At 45.0% G+C, this 24,031-nt stretch overlaps 1 protein-coding gene across 5 annotated transcripts in view; it reads right to left on the bottom strand.

The window, feature by feature from the left end:
- CACNB4 (calcium voltage-gated channel auxiliary subunit beta 4) overlaps positions 1–24,031 on the bottom strand; it is a 1,461,524-nt gene that overhangs the window by 424,603 nt on the left and 1,012,890 nt on the right. For all 5 annotated transcript variants that reach the window (XM_069616452.1, XM_069616451.1, XM_069616454.1 and 2 more), the window contains one exon: positions 1,050–1,172. In XM_069616452.1, coding sequence (XP_069472553.1) covers positions 1,050–1,172 — 123 coding nt within the window. The remainder of the gene's footprint in view (positions 1–1,049; positions 1,173–24,031) is intronic.

Genomic DNA, 24,031 nt, shown 5'->3' with positions numbered 1-24,031 from the left:
TTCTACCATAAACCGTTCCTTGTCAATTACTAGCTGCAATGTGTCACAGAAAACTACAGCTGCAAGCACAAGAAATTTGAGACACTTTTCACGGCTGTAATTAAGTGTTTCAGTGACAGGTGAAATTCTCTCTGCTGGCTCCAGCAGAGGCTATATGAGGTCACAACTGAAGCGTAATTACTGATTACAGAACAGTTGTGCTGTCATTTTCTTATAACAGGTCAGTTGTGATGTCACAACTAGCCTGTATTAAGAACATTATTTCCAGGTTTTTATACAGATATTGCAGGCTGCCTGTACTATATATTGATTATATGGATCAGAAAATTGAAGATGACTTGCATTATATTATGCAAGAGATGAGGTATTAAAGAGAATGACAGTATGTGGCCATGTATTATACGGAATAACATACCTTATAGCATAGATAAAAAGGACATTGCAAGTCACATTGGCATTCGTGACTTTAGTAAGGATTTCGGCCTCTATTTGGTCACGAATCTCCTCAGTGACTTGAAATAGCCTTATTATGTAGGGTACGGGGTACATTCTCCCATAGTTCTTTTGAGGCAGGCACGTGCACCTTTTATTTGTTACGGCTACTTTGCAAAAGTCAGTACTAGCATTTAATTTACTGCAGGGGTTCCCCTTTGCATGGCTACAGCTATAGTGCAAGATTTACCCTGTAAGACCGCCTTTTTGCACCAGACAGTAAGGGAATAATCGGAAAGAATTCCCTGCGCTGTTTTATCTTACTCTCCGACAGCGACGCTCTGCTTGACGAGATAGTGGTGGGGAGTGATTGTACCTTTAAGGGGGTGAAAAAGAGTCAGTAACAGGGAGTTTTTAATAGCGCAGGCCGCAGCCTCGCAGTGTTAAAAAAGCAGGATAAGAGCGAACACATCTACGTGTCACGGCTAATGAAATAAACGCGGCCTTGGGCTGGCAGCTGGACAGATTTCCTTTTAGCATTGATGGGCTGCGATGTGACCGTCCGGGGCCTCGCGCGGTTGGCAGCAGGTGTAAGGAATGGAACGTCCTGTGTTTACCTCTTTAATGTGCAGGAAGTCCTTGGCATCGAACGAGATGGCGGTGCTGGGTACAGGAACATCTTCATCCAATGCCCCGCAGTAACTCACATTGGTCTTCACAGCAAACGCTACAGGTTTAGACTGCAAACAGAAAAGGGGAGCATTAGAACAGGGGCCTTCAGCAGACTTTCAAACCTCATACAAAACTCCTTCTCTCTTTTTGGGTGAGGACAATAGGGCAATATGATGCCTTGATAAATGAAAATGAATACAAGGGGTCAAGTCCTAATAAAAAAGCGGGGGGACTCATTAACATACCAATTGAATGTGCTGTCACCAGAAATTAGCATATCAAGGATCTCTCTGAAAAAAATGGGGAGGACTTCTGAGAAAAGTGGGGGGACTCTGTCCACCCGTGTGTACCCTCTACCTGAGCCCTGATGAACACCCTGTTTCACCCCACTTCTATTATAGATCTATTTGAAATCATTCAGAACCATACTTGTATCAGGTTATTTTAAAAGTAAAAACCATTGTGTATGGAAAAATCTCATTGGAGTTGAGGACCTGTGTAGGGAAGGCATTCCCTACGTTTAATACTTTTTTTGCGCCAGTATGGTTGGGTGTGTCGACTGCCCACATATTAAAATACAATTGTGTTTTCTAAATTAACAAAAGTATGCCCCAAAATTCAACTGAAACAAGTTATAAATGTCAGGTAAATTGCACCCAGCCTAACATAACCAACCATTTCCAAAATATTTTACTGACTGGACAGTGAATACCAGTCATTATCAGGTTTTGCTGCCAGGCCACAAAACTGATAGAAAAATGTACTATAGAAACGAGAGGTGGAATCTCCCCTCACTTGTGCACTTAAGGGGTAGGCGCACGGAACTATATTCACCACCCATACACTAAGTTATAAATGTCTCCACTGAAGATTCACTGAGGAATTGTTGAAGACATGACTGGATGATTGGATATTATTCAATGGATCTATAGGCACAGTCTTCAATTGCCACATCCTACGTGAACAGCCAACCACCCCAGAGTTATTTTTCATACTACATCTAAATCCATGAACGAGAAGAAATGCTAGTACCATATAACTCTCTGCAGCGATGTGTGTATTGGCAGGTTCTCATTTCAACCCCTGCCCCTTCTTAAACAAAGTATTGGAGAAGATAGAAGGCCCTTAAGCCCAATGAAGTGAATGAGTTTACAGCCATATAGCCCTTACATCCAAAAACTAAGGCTGTGTGAAAGAGAATATATGGTTCAAGATTGCAAACACTTTAGGGTTAGCGTGACGGATGTACAAAATTAAATGCACACTCTTCCTCCTGTATATTATGTAATTAGTGATTCAAGCAAACAACGCTTTAATCACAGTCAGATTTGTGGAAGATAAAGATCTGTGATCATTCTTATGTTTACAAAATGCTCTTTGGTGTAATGCAAAGCAGCCGGGAACCCTCATTGGTGCAATTTGTTCCCTTCCCCTTTCTCAAGGGGTATGCCAAAAGACTATAATAGGAATAAGAACACACTAGCGAGTGTTCTGTGATTGGTCAATCTACGGGCTATACGCACTGGTATAGCCCGTAGTTTGGGCTGCATGTGAATTCCAGAACGGAAAGAGTTAACTTTCCGTTCCGAAATGTACTTTGGAAAACCAACGTATGCATGTAGGCATGCCCAGTGAAATGAACTGGGAAAGGAAACGCTTTCATCGCGTTGCACATAAATAAAAATGGGTCTGAAATAAGCTGCACTGCAGCGTTAGGTGGAACGTGTGGAGAAGTTTGTAGGAGTGAAACAAGGTAAGTAAATTGCCTGTTAATGTGATATGTGTGCAGATGTAGCTTGCAGGGCATGTTTATGTTGAGTAATTTTTTAACATTTGTGTAGTGGTGGGGGCACACCTAAAGGAAACTTAATTAGAGCAGGGGGCAGGCATACCCACACCTGATTTCCGTTTATTATGATACTCCTCCCATCCCAGCACCTTCCACCACCCTATAAAAAAAAGAAACATGTTTCATTGAAGTACAAAAAATTTCTGCAACAATTATTTACCATTTTGCTATTGTTTGTACTTCAATTAAACATGTCTCATTTATTCAACTTTAATTAAACAATGAGGGTGTTCTAATAGCTTTATAGACCTGCAGCTAGGGCCGTAATGGGCGTTATGGTCCCTCATACCTCGTTAACTCAGTATTCAGGGCCCATAACGTCCGGTGCGGCCCTCGCTGCAGGTCTATAGAGCTATAATAATGTATATTGTTATTCTCACTTTGGATATTGTGATTTGCTTAGTGACAAACTTGTTACCTTATTATGACTATAACTTATACTAGCAGGGATTATTAGAAATGAACAATGTAAAATATGAAAAACATCCACTTTACAAAGTTAGCACAACTAAATACATTGCATTTTCTCAATAGCATCCTTTGCCAAGAAACCATGGTAATCTGTCTCTCAAAATGTCCTTCCTTCTCTGAAAGGATTATGCTCACATGAAAATAAATGATTTCTTTCGTTCTCACACTACTCCTAACCACGTGCAACATCTGAGGTTTCTGCCTGCAAAACAAAGCTCTCTGTGCTTGCAACACCCAGGAACCTGTCTGCAAACCTGGAAGTCTTCTGAGCACTGCGATTGGCTCGCAGAGGGTCATATGACTGACTGATGGTTTACTGTTATTTTCTTGGTCACATCCTGCTTTGCCAGAGGACACTGTGCACCACCTGAGGGTCCAGCCTGCAGATCAAATCTCCGTGGACCTACAGCACCTAGGAGTCTGCCTGCAAATTTGGAAGCCACCTGGAGCAGTGATTGGCTCCCATAGTGTCATGTGAATGACTGGGGGTTCATTTCCATTTTTCTTTCTTGGCCACATCCTGCTTTGCCAGAGGATCCAATGCACCATCTGTGGGTCCTGCCTGCTAAATGAAGGTCTCTGGGCCTACAGCACCCAGGACCATGCATGCAAATCTGGAAGCCATCTGGAGCACTGTGATTGGGTCCCAGGTGGTCATGTGGCACACTGACTCCCTTATTAATTTTCCTCTGGGCATCCAGCCCTGGCATCTGCAGCCAAGGGCAAAAAGCAGCAAAGGGCAACCTCTTGTTTGGGCGTGTGAGGGCATCTAAAGCCAGGACTTCGCCAAGCTCCCACATGTCAGGTGTATTGACCCATGTTTGAGTTATTATGCTGCAACATTTGGTGCTGTGGGCTTCGAAAATCCAAGATGGCCGAAAGCCCACATTTGCGCCAGAATCCAGGAAAACCGCGCAGTTTTGCGCACACCAAAATGGTCGCCTGACCTGCCACCCACCAGTGCGAGCATGATGGGCCAGAAGCGCCATGAGTGAAACGTGGTGCCAAAGGAAAGACAGCAGTGCCTGTTAGCTCAAAAAGCGCTTTGAAATCACCTTTGTTTCTCTGAATGCAAGCTCAAAATGCCAATTTCAAACATTGCAAGATAGTTAATACAGGAGACCATTGCCAGACCCTATCCTTTGGCAGCACACAGAGCAAATCCAGTGCAAAGGAATATGGTGCTGTTCCAAATCCATTTTAATTGATGTCAAAAATTGCTAAAATCATGGGCATAAAACCACCAAACAAAAAAATCCAACTTCTGGTGGGGTGTTCTACATTACTCTACTGCAGAATTCACATCAATACAATGTTAGCAAGGATCATATGCTATCAAGTAAAATCCCTTTTTTTTAAAATGCATTAATTCAAGACAGCTGCCAAAAAATGGGTGCAGTACCGGTGCTTGACACTGACCGGCGCTAGCGATCTAAACTCTGACAGGAGACCTGTATTTCAGGAGCTGAAAAGGAACCTGAGCTAGCTGGGACTTCAAAGCCTTGCTGGTCAATGAGAATTCTTCACATCTACTGTTCCCAGGGCCTATACCAGAGGCAGTCGGATTTAATTAAAAGTTCAAGAGGCCTCTGTCCATGGGAAACCTCTGCTGCCCCCACCAAAAGGAGATCACACCTCTCTGATTGAATCAGGGGAGGGGTACCTGGGACTGCAGGGAAACAGAACAATAACCTTCGCCTTGGCCCAAAGCAATTGCTAAATCAGGGGGTCGTAAATGGCTTCCTCTTCGAAGGAACTGGGAGGGGCACTGCCTCTGTGAGCCAGCTGAGCTTGGAGGCGGGGACGGACATGGAATTCCCCCATGTGCTTTGGGACCTAAACATGCCCATCTGGGCCAGAGCATAATTTTAAAAAGATGGATAATTCATAGTACGAAGTTGTCAAAAGTATATAAATAATATCATTATTCCTGTGATTTTTCTGTGCACATTTTCAGAGGTGTTAGGACTCTGTACGATGTTCTGAGACCGAACCCCACGATTTATTAATATTACAGAAACTGTGGTTATCTCAGAAAATTGAAAACTTATTGTAATGTGCCCAGAGAGGGGGTGTACCTCCGGGGAAGATTTGATGAAAAACCAATATGGCAAAACCCACTAAAAGCGCAAAATGTTGTCGTTTCTAAACCCAAGCTCGCAGGAACATGGGGCTTGAACAGAGAACTGTCTTAAATTCATCAGTGATGTGTACATGTATTATGAACCACTTGTGTATCTGGGAAACATGTTTATGAAAAATTGGGTTCTAAGTAAAAGCAAAGGGGCGTTTCTTCAATAGATTGTAAAAGGGTAGCATCACTCTGACTCACAACTCAGTTATCCAGTTAAAGGACAGAAAATCATCTAACCTATCAGGATCCTTAGAGGGTTGGGCATAGAAAGTTAGCCTTCCCACCCACTTTCAAAAGACATAAAAAGAGCCACTGAGGCCCAGGTAGGGACTGCTCTTTCCACTTTCTTGCGAAGCACTTTGCCGGACCAGACAATATCCAGAAGGACCATATCCAGAACTTAGACTCCAGATTCCAGAACTTTGAAGCAGAAGGCTTACTGCAAGCTAAAAGTATTCTCAGCTGGCCTTACAATCTTGCAAACTGATTTTACCCCAGACTTCCAAGGGGCACATCAGAATAAAACAGCTGGGCTGTGCTGTTTCTGCTTCTTTGCCAAGAACTTTCACCAGAACCAGACCCAGAGAGCAGTGCTGTATCCAGAACCGCAGACCAGACCGCTGTGCAGTGCCAAGAACTTTTGCCAGAACCAGAGATCCAGACCAGCAGAGCAGAGCTGATCCAGATAGCTGTGATTTCAGAACCACCTGCCAGAAGTCCAGTCTAAACCTGTTGACCAGATCTTGACGGCCTATTTCAAATTTATAGTGTGAGTATCCAGCCAGAACTGTGCAGAACCAATCTCTTAGTTTAAAATAATCTAATTCAAACCATTTCCACCTACCTAGAACTGCATCATAGAAATCGTGTGTCCTTTCTGTGATTTCAAACCTGTGAAAGTGTCATGTCATTTGAACCTTACTTTATTTCTGAAAATCTACCTCCACTAAATCGTCCGTATCTTTTGAACCGCACGTCCTAGAAGCGAGATTTAACTTTTATTTTAAAGCTAAGATCCAAAGCTTTCCACCAAACACGATTCATTATAGTTTTTCCGTAATCGCGATCGACGCACTCGGAAAAAGTGCTGCGAATTGCAATTTGACTCAATTTCTCCACCTGTCAAAAATAGCTGTCTTTTACTTGCAACTGCTGAAATTCGTTTTCAACCTGATAATCATTCATGAATCACTGATAGTGTTGACCTGAACCAATCTTAAGTAGCTGTCACCTACCCGGAATCTCCTATGGGGAATTAAAATCATTTTTAGCATATTTTTCACTTCATTGCAAATCACATGTAAAAGTATTTTTGACTGTTTAAAAGCATACCGGTTGCTCTAGGCTTGCTAGGGGGGAACTGGAATTTGTATTGCATTTTGTTTGCATTCCTGAAAACTGTGTGCTCTCTTTTCCATCTCTTTATATTGTATAGGGGGGGGTGAATTGTCACAAGGAAAAGTGATCATATTATCTCTTGTTGAAACCATATCAGTTTATTTCTGTGCTGCATTCTTTCCATCATTGCTTTTCCTTGAAACCATAAAAGTATTCTCTGCTACCTTATCCTTTCTATACTAACTCCTCACTGATTGAAAAGAGTGTGCAATTGTAACATTACCCATTGTTGATCAACATTATTTTCATAAGTGTGCTATCAAATATTAATTTTTTCATAAAAGTGTGATATATATATTGTTTACTTTTTCAAATAAATCTTTTAATTTGCAAAACAAACTTACTTCTTGGCTCAGTGAGGTCAGGGGGATTCAAAGAGAGGGGCTTTATACAAGGGTTTATCATCCAGATCTATGAACTTGTCATAAAAATATATAAATAAGGGCTTCCCTTGGGCATCCCAGACTAGGTATTGACTTAGTTGGAGTGCTGAATTGGAGTCACTAACACACATTACCCGATACCTGCTTCCACACAGGATCTTTTCAAGGATTGACTACCCTTTCACGCCAGAGCATCTCTTATTTCACAGGACCAACAAACATTCCTGTTTTGGGCCAGTTAACTGCCCTTTAGCTACCTATAGGCCAATTCCAGCCCCGGAACATACATCTGCATATTCTCAGTCACCCATCCACTCCTTTCCACTAACACCCTCCCTCCCCACCCTCTCTGTCTCTTGGGCTGCACCCTTTCTTCATTGTCTTCACTTGTCAATTTCCTCTTCCCTTCATATTGAAACTAAACTTTGCTCGATTCCTCCCTCTACTCACTCTTCTCATTCCCTTCTCGCATAGTCTTCAGCATCAACTTGGTATAACATCTGCCTCAATCTCTGGCTTCCCCTCCTTCCTAGCCACACCTATACTCCGCAAACAAGATGCTCATCTAGCCTTCTCCCTTACTGCACACCACCTACTCCTCTCCCCCACTCCATATAAATTCTTTACTTGACCTCTGGAATGCACAATCCCTCTAAAACAAGTATTACTCTGAAACTCTTTGACGCTTATCACCCGCAACTTTCATTTCTTGCTATCACAAAAACCTGCATATCTCCTCATGAGACTGCTGCAATAGCAGCCATCCATACTGGCTCTGTTACTTTCTCCCATTCTCACAGCCTGTTGATAAGGGTGGCGATGTAGGTTACTTTATCAAATAGGCCCTCAACAATGCCATTATTCAACTCCTCCTGCCTACCCCTTTCACTGTTCTGCGTATCAAAACACTGGTCCTCTCAACTCCTTCTTCCCTGATCTAAAACTTCTCCTTGAGTAATTTTCTTCTGACATCCCCATTGTTATGCTTGAGGATTTTAACCATCCCAAGCACCCTGCAGCCACCTGCCTTGAACTTAACTCCCTTATATCTGACATATCTGATGACTCCCTCTACTCCATCAATGACCAGCCGGCCCACTCTGGTGGGAACTCACTTGGCAATGTCTTTCTCTCTAATTATCTCTCCTCCTCTTACCTCTCCATTGACCCCTCTCCCTCTGATCATTGTGTTGTTCGTTTTACATCTTAATCCCTCCAACCTCTACTTCTCCTCACCCCTCCTCAATAGCTACAAGGAAATTCAGGCAGGACTCTCTTGCCCCTTATTTCGATGAAGTGAGGACGTCTCTCTTGTCTCGCCCCCTATTCATTCCTTGTCCATTGGATGTGATTTTTCGGACTTTCACTATGCACTTATGACTCCATTTGACCAACACTATCCTCACACATTCACACCGTAGGGTCTTGTCCTCAGCCTGGTTCAGCCTTAAATTCAGACCCTCACAACAAACATGTGCCGCGACCTATGACGTTAGCAAAAATTAAGGACCACTACCCTACTTCTAGACTACAAAAAATCTGAAATGTCTTCCAGGGATTCAGATAATGATACACGATGCAGAAATACTAACACATCCAGAGAGACTCCTTACTCAACAGGTGCAGATCCTTGAAGGAAAAAAACCTAACTTATGTCAAACCTCCCAAGTAGCAGGGCTCATGAAGGAGAACAGTTTTCTCCATTCCCTGCAGCTGTAGCATTTAAGGAGAGAAATACTTCTGTGACGATCCTTCAGATAGTGTCACTTTTCCCCAGGGGGCAAGTCCCTTTCCATGAGGCTAGGGAGGTGAGGCTAATAACCAATAGTCCCACTAAACATGGTAACATGCGGGAGAATCTCATGGAGAGGAACTCCCCTCCTAGGCATAAGGACACAAATGGGAGACACAGCCCCTTTAAATCCCAACACCGTGGGCTGATGTTAATGCCCGAATCTTCTACAGATAATATCACAACCGAAACTATGTGCTATTGTAAAATATCAAACCACCATGATGTACTAGGTACACGGACAAAGAAGACCTTGAAAATGCTACAATGGAGCAGGAAAAATGCTCAACCAGCTGCTGTCAATTAGACTGACATTATGCTGGGGCCATCCCTGCTATTTAAACTGAGCAGTAAAGAATGTCTGAGTTCTTCATCATCTTCTGACCCATCCGGCAAATGCCCGGATGTTCTGGTATGCTGGGAGCTGTTGTACGTCCAGAAGGAGAAAACAGTGATCGAAGACGCGGCGCCAAAGCCCGCAAGGTCAAACAGGGGCTTCGGGAGACTGCAGCAAGGCACATTTCCAAAGTTAAAGAGATGACCAGCGGGACGCCTGAGAAGCGTCTTGCAAGTCGGTTGGCAACTGGCGCAGTCAACCTGGAGAGACAGAAAGGTGGTGGCACGACCTGTAGTGGGTGGACTATCTGGTCTGACAATGGTGCCGAGACCTCTACCACAACCTACAGCAGAGCCGCGTAGGCGAATGTGCAGCGAGACTGTGGTGGTGGCGTGGTCTGTCGTGGGTGAACCAAGAGGTCGGACAACAGCACCAAGACCACCAGCAGTAACTCGACATGGAAAGAAGCAGGCTGCAGAAGTAGCATGAAAGAAGAAGTTGAAACAGAGGATGTATACGATTTGGCCGTGGCACAATTGTTCGCGGCCGAATTGACCGTGGTGAATTCGGCCGCGAAGCCAATTTTGCCATGGCCAAACCTAAACCCCCGACTATCCCCAATACACTCTCCAACCCTCACCCTACTTACCGTTTTGAGGTCCGCTCATCTGACACTGCGGCATCGGATCCGTCCTTCCTACGTGGGTTGGATCCGACGCTGGAGGGTCCGCTTTTCTTTTTTTGTCCCCACCTCAAAACCTACGGAAGCGGGGGACACATCTGCTACCCCAAAGGCCCTCACTACCAAACATGGGGAGCGGGGGACACCACCACAACCCCTGCTCTCCATATGATCAATTGTAACCTATCAGTTTGGGTACTACCAAAGCAGATGGAGTGGTCTCGTGACCCTTGCCGAAGCCTATGAACAGTTCCCCGGGAGAAGGTAACGGGAACAAGTACAAGTCCGGGAAGGGGCCAGGAAGACTCAGGACTGTAAACCATGAGAAAGTAGATGAATGAGTGAATCACTTTGTACCAAAATTCCCTGGGCAGCTCAACAAGAGTGTGTTGCTGGAGAATCGAGAGGGATTTAGGGAGCTTCTACGTCATCCCATTGGGGGCAGGATAAACAGTATAAAGAAAGTGAATTGTGTTGGAAATTCCTTGAAGGAACTATACGTTTTGTTGAAAACTATAAGGAACATAGTTCCTAGGTGAAGTGAGTCATTCTCCTAGCCCCATGAGGATCCTGTAGAACTGTTTGTTTGTTATGGAACTTGGATCTTTTACTTAGACAAGACTTGGCGTCTTTGAGATACATAGCCTCCAGTTAATGGGAGTCATTCTCCTGGTTCACGATCAGAATCCAACCTTTATTATTGTATATTGTAGTGACAGGGAGCGCAGGACCTTTTCGACTGGGATGGTGCCTTCTGATCTGGACTTTTACGGACTTCCTGACAAGCACCCAAGTTTCTTTAGTTTAGGTAGGGAAACCCCATTACAGTTAAGGACAGATAGGTTTATCTTTTCTTTGAATAAAACTCTATAACAATCACTTTGACACTACTTGGTCAGTCTCTTCATTCCTTGTCACCACACTTCCTGCCCTTTCCCAAAGGGAAAACTATATTTGGGAAATTACTAGAGGTTTTCCTGTCTCTTCGGATCACCTTTTAACCACCAGACACCCAAAAAAAACAAACCTCTGTGCAGGGGGATAGCCAGAAAGAGAAGAGCATTAGACAAACACCAGCTCCTGCACTTGCAAGCAACTGAAAGAAATCCAAGATGGCGGAAAGCCTTTTAAAGACTTCCTTAACCTGGCTTGGAACAGAAGGTCATTCCAGCTTCTGCACTTGCAAAGCATCTGAAAGAAATCCAAGATGGCAGAAAGCCTTTTAAAGACTTCCTTAACCTGGTTTGGAATAGGAAGGTAATTAACCAATCAACTGAAAGATGTGCCTCTGGCAATGCGAGAACGGTTAGGGCTCTATAGCTGAGGCTAGGAATATCTTCTGGTCTGGGAGCTGATGAGAGGAGTTTGCTGAGGAAGCAGCAGATCACCAGAGCAGGGGAGGATTTTCAGCCCAGAAGAGGGGGGTGCTCCAGTATAGCAGAGAAGAGTGCTCCAAACATTAGAAGAGGGGTGTGCTACAGTGAGGTTAGATCATTTGGGACACTTAGCAGAGGGTAGAAGCCCAAAATCCAGAGGGAGGTGCTGAGGCCTTATGGCCTCCAAAAGAAATGATAAAGACTGAATGCTAGAGCGACCTAAACACGAGACCTCCCTTTCTGTAATTTTCTGAAGTCCTTTTTTGCTGTCCTTCATTTACAATCCTGAGTATAAGGACTATGGCCCTCATTACAACCCCGGCGCTAAACCATGGCGCTATTAGCAGCATGGTTGGTGCCGGTGTTGTAACGAGTCCGCCATGGTGGATTGGGGAAATACCGCCCCATTCCAAGGTTGGTGGGGCGGTATTTCCCCATTTCACCATGGCCCTTCCCCATTCCCATTTTCGCCCCATAGGGCTCAATGGGACTGGGGAAGGCGCTAATTACGGTACCGCAAATTGCGGTACCGTAATTAGCACTGAGGTCCCTTTGCGGCACCTTACTTTCACGGCTGGTAAAACCAGCCGTTAAGGTCGGGTCCCGCAAAGGGACCTCGTAATCAGGCGTTAAGGGTTTAACGGCGCCAAAACACTTTTTACGGCGCCGTTATACCCTTAACGCCAGGCTCGTAATGACCCCCTATGTCTCCCAAGAACCTTTGTTATAGTCATCCTGAACCAATTTTCATGCAGTAGTCTTAGGTTTTACTTTTGTTAAATAAAACCTTTTAAACTTATTCTGGTGTCAGTAGTTGTGTGTTCCTTTGGCCATGACAGCAAACAATGCTGTTAATCAAACATGATTTTAAGGACCTGTAGCCCAAAATGGGCATCTTACCTACACACTTGTATCCAAAGAATATCGTTTGTAGAATGCATGAGGAGTAACCCTCATAACCACTTTGCAAAGTATCTCCAGAGGACATGCCTTTGAAAAGCCACAGAAAAAGCTTTTACTCTGACATGATGGGCATGCATTCCTATACATGGTGGCACTTTTCTTAGCTTATAAGCCTCTAAAATATTCAAGACATGCCACCTTGCGATGGATGTCTTTGTGGTTTTCTATCCAGGGGAAACATTCCATAGAGGACTCGGAGAGCACTGCAAACCCCACATACACTAAACGCAAAATTTAAAGGAACAGCCCAAATCAAGCTTATCTAGAGCTCTTTCCATTTTTGAACCTGGATTAGGATACAGATATGGACAAACCTATTTCATCATTGTTGTTGGACACCAATACAACCATCAGCAGAAATGTAAAATAATGGTTCCTCTGAGTACAGGGTCTGAATCACCCCAAATGGTGCCTTCCGAAGTAATGATGACTAAAACTGTGGTTTTCCCAGGCTCAAGCTCCAAATCCATAGATGTCATTACTTCTGAAGGCTTATGCATCAGACAGGTGAGAACTATAGGGTGAAACATTGCCAGGTCGTTAGCTTGCGCATTGACATTTGGGCTAAACAAAGACAAGCCAGTCATCTCCGAATTCAAGTAGGCTTCAGCAGCTAAATTAGTCAAATTAGATACCTGAAGCATCAAAATTTGGAATGAAAAGGTACTTGGCTTAGAAATCCTTCGAATGGAATAAAGCTCTAAGCTAAGCACCGGTGACAAATCCACATCCACTTGACTGTATACTATAACTAAGACTTCCAGTTTTATGGTAGTTATTTTCTGCCATTTCCGTCTGTATTTATCCATATTTATTTGTTGGCCTTTTTTTCTGTATGTATCCACATTTAATTTTTGTCAAATAAAAAGATCATTTTCAGCCAGTATTTTTCTGCATTTATTCTAATAAAAACGTGCATGCATTAAAGCACAAATGCAGCCATATAGGAAAGAAATGCTAGCTCAATTTTTTCCATAACAGTAAACTGTTGCTCCTTTGACTGCTGCTGCCTTAAGATATATGATGTTAGCAATTTGAAGAACTTAAATGCTATTTTTATACAACTTTTGCACTCTCCAAGCTGCCAATCCTCAATGCGATTGGCTTGCGATGCATGAGTAACATCATAGAGAACCAGACAGAAAGATTTGTTTTTCCATTATTTTCCATTTCTATAAATAAAAACAGACAGAGAGTAGATTGATTTCTGTCTGTATTTATGTGTACAAATCAGTAAAAACTGAAAACTGGAAGCCTTAACTATAACTAAATAGAGCATTTCTCTGAAGCTCAGAGGACTAATTTATATCTCTTGGTTAACCCAAAGCTGCCATTAATCAGTTCAGTGACAAGGATGTTAAGAACTCCACGATGAACGATGATGTAGAAACGTCTCCCTGGATGTCTCCAAAGAGGAGATCTGGTTATTTTAGGCAGTCAGAGCAGTAAAGCCTGCTGTGCCGCTGTAACAACACTTGAATTGGGAGACATCTGTTCAGGACGATTTAACAGCCTACCCCACAACTATTTATCTGAGTCCTTTTTGCAGATAAAGACAAAGGCCCTCATTACGACCCTGGCGGATTTCGCGGTGCAAAATGCACCGCGGAGCATGGCGGAAAGCCGCCGATAGCGCCATGGGGGTTGGCGGATTTACCACCCCATGCCGACCTTGGCGGAGCGGTAAATCCCCAATCCCCATTTTACCCTTCCCCATTCCCATTCTTGCCCCATAGGGTATAATGGGAGTGGGGAAGGAGTTAATTACGCCGCCGTACAGTACGGCGGCGTAATTAACAACGAGGTCCCTTAGCGCCATGGTTTTCTCCGCCCGGTAAAACCAGGCGGAGAAAACCTCCATGGCGCTAAGGGAACTCGTAGTACGGCGGACGGGTCCGCCGCGATTACCGCTGGCGGTATCCCACTCCGCCAGGGTCGTAATGAGGGCCAAAGTGAGTTTAACAGTCCCACTCCCACACTACAGGAGAAAAAACAACTTTTGTGAAAATATTTCTTTCTATTTAAAATGTAGGATGAGGTAACTCATAACCGATTCCCCTCTCACAACACAAGGGAAAGACACCCCAAACACTGTTGGCAAATCCAAGCTCACAATTTTATACAAACCAGAAACTTCTTGGATGTATCTTTCTAACAGATAGAATAAATATTGCTGCATGGAAATGACATCAATTATTCACACAAACATTGACCATCAGATCAACAAGTGAATGTTGTGAATAATGCATTAGTGATTAACCTCAATTGCTTCCAATGACTAATTCAATATTTATTAAAACCTATCAATGCATATGTTTGCAAAATATTTGAAATGCATCTATAAATGATTCTTGGAAAATCGCTAAAACCAGGTGCTTATGACAGGTCAGAATAGTAAAGAATCATCAAATCACTTGTTATTGGGCAAGGTGTTTTGGTCAAAAGCTCTTAATTTGTGATGCTTTAAAACTTAGAACAGTTGAAAAAGGTAGTTTTAAAATATCACTATTCCTCTTCTGTTTCCAAGACCTACGCTCATCTATGTGCTATTAGAACATGCTTATTGGTTTCCGCAAAGCATATATCTATTAAATCCACTGTTATTCTGTTCAATCTGTGGGGCACCTGAGCTCACAGATTTAGTTAGAACGTTGCTTCTGCACTTCTCAAGATAATGGATGAAAAAATTCCTAATCCACACAGCTAATTATCCATTGCAATATATTTTGTATTCCATAGAGATGTAACCTTATAAATATTCTTTAAGAACCTCGCTTCACCTCCATTCTTTAGTTAACACAACAAAGTACACCTCTACGCAGACTGGTCAAAAGGAGTTACTCTTTGAGGTAAATCGTGCCCTTCATTTGGAATAACAGCAGGGCAATCAGCATTGCATGAGATACTAAATCCATTTGAGGCACTTTAGCTGCACGGGATTCCTTACCACATACTCCAGTCTTAATTGGTGTCTTCATGAATTCCTTCTGCTTCCCCCTCCAGATCTGCTCCTTTCTTTTTCTCTCTCGTGTTACTGTATCCCTGGCTGACTATCTCATTTATATAGACTCTTACCACTCTCCTTCTGTGAGGCAAAGATATTGGGCATTTGTTATTAGTCAAATAATTGGATTGAATAATTTGATTGGTTCTTGCTACTTTATGACATACTTGATACATTCAGCCCTACCACCTGACTTGTGAAGAGTGTTAGATTTGTTTATAGTGGAATGTTTCAGACTGCAACACTCCCTTTCCCTGAGCGTCTGAACACATGTTTAGCTTTTCACTCCCCTTTAAAAAAACACTATGGGGCTGATTCATGGAATTTGTGTGCTGAAAAACGGGGATTTGAGCGCCATTCTGCCCGCAAATCCCTGTTTAACTAATGGGTATTTGTGGGCAGAATGGCGCACAAATCCCCGTTTTTCAGCGCACATATTCCATGAATCAGCATGTAAATGTAGTGACACCATCAGAAGTATAGCTTTTTGAAATAATTATGATGCATAATAAACATGCTCGGTAAATACGTTATAACTTCCTAAACAGCATCATGTTATTAGTGGGCATCCAAGGTTTAAATAGACATGCCACAGGCATTCCTGTGGTGCAGAGAAGCAACATTTTCAAACGTTTCTTTGAATAACAAAACTCAGTCAAATCTCTATAAACCCATATGTTTTCTGACAGGCATTCCCCTCTTTACACATGTGCATTCCGAATATTTGTATAATTTCTTTCTGAAGAGTTATGACAACTCTAAATACTAAGTGCAACAGGTTGGAAAAGGGCTTCCAATCAGTTTTAAAGGCTGTCAAAATGACATGACTAATCTGTTCCCAATCAGATACAATCACTATGTTTACCAACTCTTCTCGCCGAAACATATTTTACCACGCAATTTTGGACTCTCAAACAAATTTGGGTGGGATGCCTTTGCAAATTCAAACAGGCAGTATACGTATACCCTGAGTAGAGTTGCAAGACTAGGGAGACATTGCTCTCAAATGAATAGACTACCATTGGTGCAAAAGTAATTTGGTAGTAATTCCCATGTGTGAATATTTCAACTCTTGAATCTGAGGAGAGTTGAAAAATTAGTGCACATTGTTCTCAAATGAAAAGATTAGCATTTGATGTGATTTGATGCTCTTTTTGTATGGAACAGATTTGTAAAAGTAATTGGGTTTTAATTTCCATGTGTGAGCCTCCCGACTTTTAGGGAGTTCCGATGTTTATTTTTGCTTTTCCTCCTTCTTTTGTACGCATTATGCTAATATTGGACTTTGTGTAAATTATGATAATTTCGTGTAAAATGTCAAGACTTGATTTTGTGGAAGTATGACATTCTTTGTAATAAATTGTGACCTTTTCTACTAATAGGTTTAATTTTTAATAAAGTTAACAAAATGGCAAGAATGGCTAACTAAAATGTATGATTGAATCTTACATGCATGTGATATTGTGTTGAGCAAACAGCCGATAATAGGACACTGCCCGAGATAGTGACCAGCAGCACCCAGCTAGTAGTGATCCCTTTTTTTACCATTATGGAGTGAGACAGGGTGCAGTAAATTATTCTATTGCATCAATTAATGATAATTTTCCTGTTGGGACAGCTTTTGTTGATTTTGTACCAACTCTTCTGAGCAGATAGGTCATCTTTTGGATAATGGGTTTTTGGCATGAAGTGAAAAAGGTCTAACAGCCATATAATTTCACAGGTCAGTGTCCGTTATGTGTTTTTGATTAACACATATACTGGACAAGAGTAATGATTTTTTTTTCCCAGGACAGCATGTCCCGTAGATGATACAGACCTAAGCCACAATTGTAATAACTAAATGCAGACTTCTATCTGCATGGCTACTACAAAATCTCTGAATTTCTTTTTATTTGTGGTGGGGTTTACCAGAAACATTGTAAGTATGGTTTTATAAATTATGGGGGTGGAGGGGTGCTGCAGAGCCGGCCCGCAAGATGACTGGGCTCTGCTGAGCTCTAAAACTAGATCGCATAAGCCCAATACCACAGCCCCATAAAATGCTCAGGACCGCACTGTGAACTGGTGAGCCTGCTCCTGAAACACCCAAGATCTTGAGGGGCAGGACTGAATACTCTCAGATACTTGGCAGACAAGCCATCCGAAGGGCGAAGGGGAAGAAAAGGAGAAGCGCAACCTCGCCTATTGTAGGAAACCAGAGGCCTATTCCACTTGCGGGCAGAGAATGCCGACATCACCGAGGTCACTGAGCCCTGGGACACCCATCTTGCAAGCGGACCTGGATGAATTACTGGGCCAAGTAGCGCAGACGGGGTGGCCAAGCTCCTTACTTCAGAAGCACACACTATGCACTACTAGATGCGCTCACCTGCACGGGAGGTCCTGGCCCTCCGCTGTCTGCACCATCAGCCCAGAGGAACGGCAGGGTGCGGGGGACAAGCAAAAATAATCTGGGTGTGCGGGAGTGAGGCTTACATCCAATGATCAGTGCAGGTGGTGGGAAGATGGCTCCCTGAGCCCTGAGGCCATCATTGCCTCCCCTGTCGCCACACACCAGCAGTGGGGAGGGAGTGAGGAGGAATCCTTAAGGCAGGCCTGATCTGGGCCTCCCGGTGCCCGCAAGAGGCCCGCTTTTGCATTCTCCTGTAGCAGCTGGCAGCATAGAAACACCAGAAAGCAACAGTGCAAGACATCCCTTCTTACAGGCCACAAATATCCTGTGGGGGGAGCCCCCAGGCTGCGCCTGTGGTTCCTGAGTGCCCACCGAGTGAACAACCGCTGGAGGCACAGAGTAATTGAGGTTGCTGCCTGTTCTGTTGAATTGGGACCCATGTTGTTTCCTTTCTGCCCTCTGCCCTCTGCCCAGTTCCCCCACGATGACAAAAACTAGTGGCACACATAAAAAAACAGAGTAATATGGAGGCCTTTACCAGACAGACGAGCAAGCCTAGGCAAGAACTAGATAAAGGGCCAAGTGACGCTGCGGGACCGCCTGCCACTAACATGCCTGACCTCTGACAAATAACATACAGCATGCAGTCGGGATTTGTCACTATCAGTAGTAAGCTAGATGAAATAACCTCCAACATCACAACATTAACTGCAAAGATGGAGTGTGAAAGCTCTAGAATCACAGAGGCAGAAACCCGTATTGGAACTGCAGAAGACGACATTGTGAGATTGAAGACCCAAGTAACTGCAATATCCAAAGACCTCAAACATGCATTGGGACGCTGCGATGACCAGGAGTTGCGTTCCAGGTGTAATAATGTCTGCATAGTCGTACTACCCGGAAAATGTGGCACAGGCCCCATGAAAGAACGATCGAAAACCTACTTCAGGAAATACTGGAGAACCATGCCTTCTAGTCCTCCTTTGTGGTGGAGAGGGCCCACAGATCACCTGCGGCAAAACCCAAACCTGGGGCCCCACCAAGGCCATTGATTGTGAAACTATTACATTACAGAGACATGGAACTCATCCTTCGTGGGGCTAGAGAGAAGGGTCATCTCTGCAATGAGTCAGCGAATATACACATCTACCCTGACTTCTCCACAGCAGTCCAGATGGAGCGCAGGTCATTTTTAGGAGTTAAGAAGCTTCTAAGGGATAGAGATGTCCATTATGCAATGCTCTTCCTGGCACACCTGAGATGTCAACATGAAGGGAAAACACACTTCGACACACTGATGTACCCCTCTGGCTGGGTAAAGATTATTTCACCAGAATCCATAAGCCCCTTTCTCAATTCCTGTGGCATGTGGAAGCAGTCCACAAAAAATAGACAGAAATGACATTGCCATATGACAACAGAGTATTCTCAGCGTCACACCTTGAAAGCAATTGGATGGCCACTCAGGCACAGTCCACATCCTATTGGCATGATAGTGATTGCGCCCCATTGTACGATAGATTGGAAAGCCTGGCGGCCGATAAGACAGACACTAAAACATTGACACTCGGCGCCTCATACAAAGACGATTACGCATATGTCCCAGTACACACTACAATCTTGGCAATGCAAGCCCTATTTGTGAAAGTGGGGGTGGTACACCCGTAAGTGGCTGCCACTATGGAAATTCCCTGGTCACGGCCAGACCTGAGATGGTTCTCTCCATGCACACTTGGGAGGATAGCTCAGGGGCAACGCGCACGTCTTGGAAACAAGACGGCGAGGATCAACCCAGGTTCGATCCGCAGGTCCGCACTTAGAAACCGTTGGGTATTAAATGCGTTATAAATAACCCATTACAATTACAATTACTGGGAAAATATGGCATACAGGGCGTTGGGTGTCATGTTCCCATAAGGGTGGTTTCTCACAATGCAGACCTGGAAGCAATTCCACAAGGGCACAATAACGGAAATATTACAATTCTACAGGTTGAGGGCCCCATCTCCACATGGTTGGGGGGATATCCAATAGAGCCCCCTTAAAATGAACTCCTTATGTACATCTCAAACGCATATGGCAATAGCAAGCAATTAGCTACATTGTAAATAATGATTATGGGCAAAGTAGGAACACAAAATCCGAAAGCAAGACATAAGTGGGCTGAGGAAATAGGGATAGACCTCTCAGGTGAGCAATGGGATAAGATGTGCACTCTAACCAGAACAGTGTCACTAAATACCAGATTCAAATTGATTTCTTTTTTTTTAAACTTCTTTTTATTGGTTTTACAACAAAGAAAATGCATTTCAAATCCACCCCCACCTCCATTCCCTGATGGGAGCTTCACTGTGTCTTTGATCCATTACCTCCATGGACCAGTTGCCAACGTCATTAGTTTTATAACAAAGAAAAAAACATTCCCCAACTTTCCCCCATCCTCCTCCCCCCCTGGAGGCAGCTTGACTATGTCCTTGACCCATCACATCCATGGACCCATCTCTGTTGTTTACTGCAGGTCCAGTAATCGCAAATGCTGAGGGCGCCACCCAATCCGAAAGTCTTCTTTTAGAAATACCAGGGTTTCTTATCGTAATCTCGTAAAGGTGCTTGGGTCTAAGCTGTTTTGGGAGCCACAATACCTCTGCCAGATTGCGGTGCACTACTGCTCTTTCCATTTTCACCCACAGTTTATCCTGCGCGACCTCCCCCACCCAGAGCCAATCTCTAATTACTCGCAGTTGCGTGGCCTCATCGTACTGTTGGAAGTTCGGCAGTGCTAGTCCCCCCTCCCGTCTGGGTGCCATGAGCAACTGCTTACTGACCCGCGCCTTTTTCCCCTTCCCCCAGAAATTCTCTGGTCAATGTTCCCAGTTCCTTAAAGAAGCCCCCAGGGATTGCCTGAGGTATTGCCTGGAAGAAATACAACAGGCGCGGAAGGGTAACAATTTTAACCAGCGCCACCCTGCCCAGCCACGATATTCAAAGGCTCCTCCACCTATGGTAGTCTTGCTTAATGTCTTTTAGCAATGGGTGGTAATTAGCTATATACCAACCTGCCATGTTTGGTGTGATTTTCCCTCTTAGATACCTGATGCCCCCCAGGCTCCATACAAATGGGGTGGCCACCCTCAACGACTCCTGGTTCCGATTTGCCAACATTAATGTTAAGGCCAGAGGCTTCCCCAAATTCCTCCAGCAGAGCTCGGCTTGCCTGGATGGACTCCATCGGTGCCGTCAATGTAAGCAACATATCGTCGCCAAAGGCTGGAATGCCCTGTATCCTCTCCTCCTCCCTAATTGCCTGCAGAAGAGGCTCCAGATTGCATAAAGCATTGGGGACAGGGGGCAACCCTGCTTGGTGCCCCTACTCAATCTAAAGTAAGGACCTAGACATTGCCCCATTCACCGCTATCCTCATGATTGGCGTCTGATAATTGGCCTGGACCATTCGTAGAAAATCCCAGCCGATACCCATCTTCTGCATAGTCCTAAACAGGAAGGACCACTCCACGCAGTCAAATGCTTTTTCTGCGTCCAAGGATAGGATGACCGTGGGAGTGTCTGTCCTTTGAGCCTTTTCCACCAGGTGGGCCACCCTCCTGATGTTGTCCGCCGTCTGTCGGCCTCTTATGAAACCCGCCTGGTCCGGGTGGATCAGGTCCAGGAGAGAGCCTTCCATCCTGTTCGCCAGTATTTTTGTGAATATCTTGGCGTCGATATTAATCAACGGTATGGGACTGTAAGATGCCCTCTCTTCGCGGTCATTATTTGGTTTTAGAATGAGGGGCAGCCTAGCCTCCTCCATGGACGGGGCTATTTTCCCTGTTGACCTAAAGGTGTTGAAGAGGTGGGTCATGTGCGGAATTAATTCAGCTGAAAAAGTTTAGTAAAAGGCCGCAGTATAGCCATCAGGGCCGGGAGCTTTATTCGGTGGTAAGCTACTAATCACCCTCCTCATTTCCTCATCTGTGATCTCCCTACTAAGTGATTCCAATGCCTCCTTCCCGATCTTTCCCAACTACACCCTTTTTAAAAACTCCACTTGTGTGCAGACCCGAGGCTTCTGTGACGCGTACAGAGATTCGTAGAATTCTACCAACGTTTCCTGTATCTCCCTTGCCTGTGTCACCCGTTCCCCTGATCCCGTTTTTAGGGCCTTGATCGCGTTCCTAGATTGTGCTCCCCTTAATAGGCATGCGAGAAGTGCACCTGCCTTATTCGCGTTAGCGTAACATTTTTGGCGACCACTAAGAAGCGCTCCTTCATCCTTTTCCGTTCAGAGGACCTCTAACTGCCCCAATGCTCTGCAGTACTACCTCATGGAAGCCCTAGTCGGGGTTATCTCCGCCTTCTGTCTCGCTGCCTCAACTTCCTCCTCGAACTGCGATTTCAAAGCCTTCAGCTGCTTCTCCCTCTGACGCCGCTGCTTCTATTAGCTCCCCCTCAATGTAACTTTCAATGCATCCCATCTTGTCTCCTCTCTCGTGTCCCCCCTTTTGTTGAGCGCGAAGAAGTTCCTAATCTTTTCTTCCATTTCTTGCTTAATTATTGGATGTCTAATAAGAGGCCTAGGGTACTTCCAAGTCCACACCCGTCTCTCCCTATGACCTAGGTCCATCTGCATGGAGACCACTCTGTGGTCTGCTATACCGATGGGGCCCGTCACCACCTCTCTGATCCGGCCCACCAGGCTCGATGTGACCCAGATGTAGTCAATCCTCTCTTTTCTCCCACTGTTGTCCAGGCCCGGGGCTTTGGCCCTGGCCTAGAGGTCGTGGGTTGCTTCCCGGATCCAATGGGGGGATCATCTAGGTCCAAATGAAGAATGTCTGCTCCTTCCTGCAGCAAAGTTATCCGCCTTTGGGTCCCCTCCCACTCGAACACCAAACCGAATGGGAAGGTCCACTTGTATTTGATCCCCCTGTCTTTGAGGGCCTTGAGAGCCGGACCCATATGACGCCTCTTTATCAGGGTGCTGCTTGCCAGATCTTGGAACAGTGCGATGCGGCGCCCATTGTACATTATTGGCTCATGTTTTCTTGCCTCCTGGAGGACTGCTTCCTTTTGGGTGTACCTAGTAAACGCCGCCAGAGCGTCCCTAGGTCTCGACAGTGATCCTTTGCCCCCTCTGGCCACTCTGTGTATACGATCAAGCTCCACCTTGTCCGGGGGTGACACTCCGAGTATCTCAGTGAAAATAGTTTGGACCACGCCTTTTAATTCTTTGCCCTGGACCATTTCCTGCAACATTCTGACCCGTATATTGATTCTACAAGACCTATTTTCCATGTCCTCCATCTAGAGCTCCAGATTTTGCATGGCTGTGTCGAGTCTATCAATTGCTTCACTGTTGGCCGTCACTTCTTTATTCATTTCCTGCATACCTCTCTCCAAGAGATCCGTCTGCTCGCCCTGCTGCCACAGTTCCTGCTTTATTTCCCCCAGGCCGGATCAAGGTCCGCTCGTAGAAGTTGGAATTGTTCCTGGAATGTTTTGGTAAGAATGGTCTGCAGGGTGAGCATCTCCCCCCTAAAGTCCTGCCTTGACATCATGGCTGAGTTCTCCCCTTCGGATTACGTGCCACCACCTTCTGCCCCGTCTCTCATGTTTTTGGCTGGCTCCCTCATCTCCTGCATCAGCCAAATAGTAGGGAGAGTATCTGGGGCATCCCCTGGGGTTTGCGGCGCTCTCCCGCTCTTCCCTTGATTTTTCGTGGCCATGGCAATGTCCTTTGGCCCTTGGGTGCCTTTCCTTTCCTTAGAGGTCAGAGCGTCCGCTCTGGGGGTCTTCTAGGGCCTTTCCCCCTGCTGCTCCTCTTCCAGCGGTTCCTTTCCCCGAATGCCTAGACTGGTGCCCCCGCGCCTTCTTCACTAACATGCACTCCTTTGGATAGTCCCACCGGTGGGGAGATACGCCTTGCCCCCACTCCTCTTCGGTAGGCACTCTCCTGGGGGAGTTGGAGTTCGCCTGCGTTTTGCTTCACTTCCCTGTGTGCCACTCGGGGCCCTGGTGGTCTAGACGGGCCTCTCCCCTTGGAGGCAGTCACTGAGCAATCTGGAGATGCTCCCCTCACCGGTCCCCTGGCCTCCTCCTTTCACAGTTACCTCCCAGGCCTCTCTCCCACCTTCTGGTCCAGGGCT

The sequence above is a fragment of the Ambystoma mexicanum genome, chromosome 9, assembly GCF_040938575.1.
Source record: "Ambystoma mexicanum isolate Mex_15411 chromosome 9, UKY_AmexF1_1, whole genome shotgun sequence".
NCBI classification, from domain to species: Eukaryota; Metazoa; Chordata; class Amphibia; order Caudata; family Ambystomatidae; genus Ambystoma; species Ambystoma mexicanum.
The sequence above is the reverse complement of the archived record's forward strand: the minus strand, read 5'-3'. Positions and strand labels throughout refer to the sequence as shown.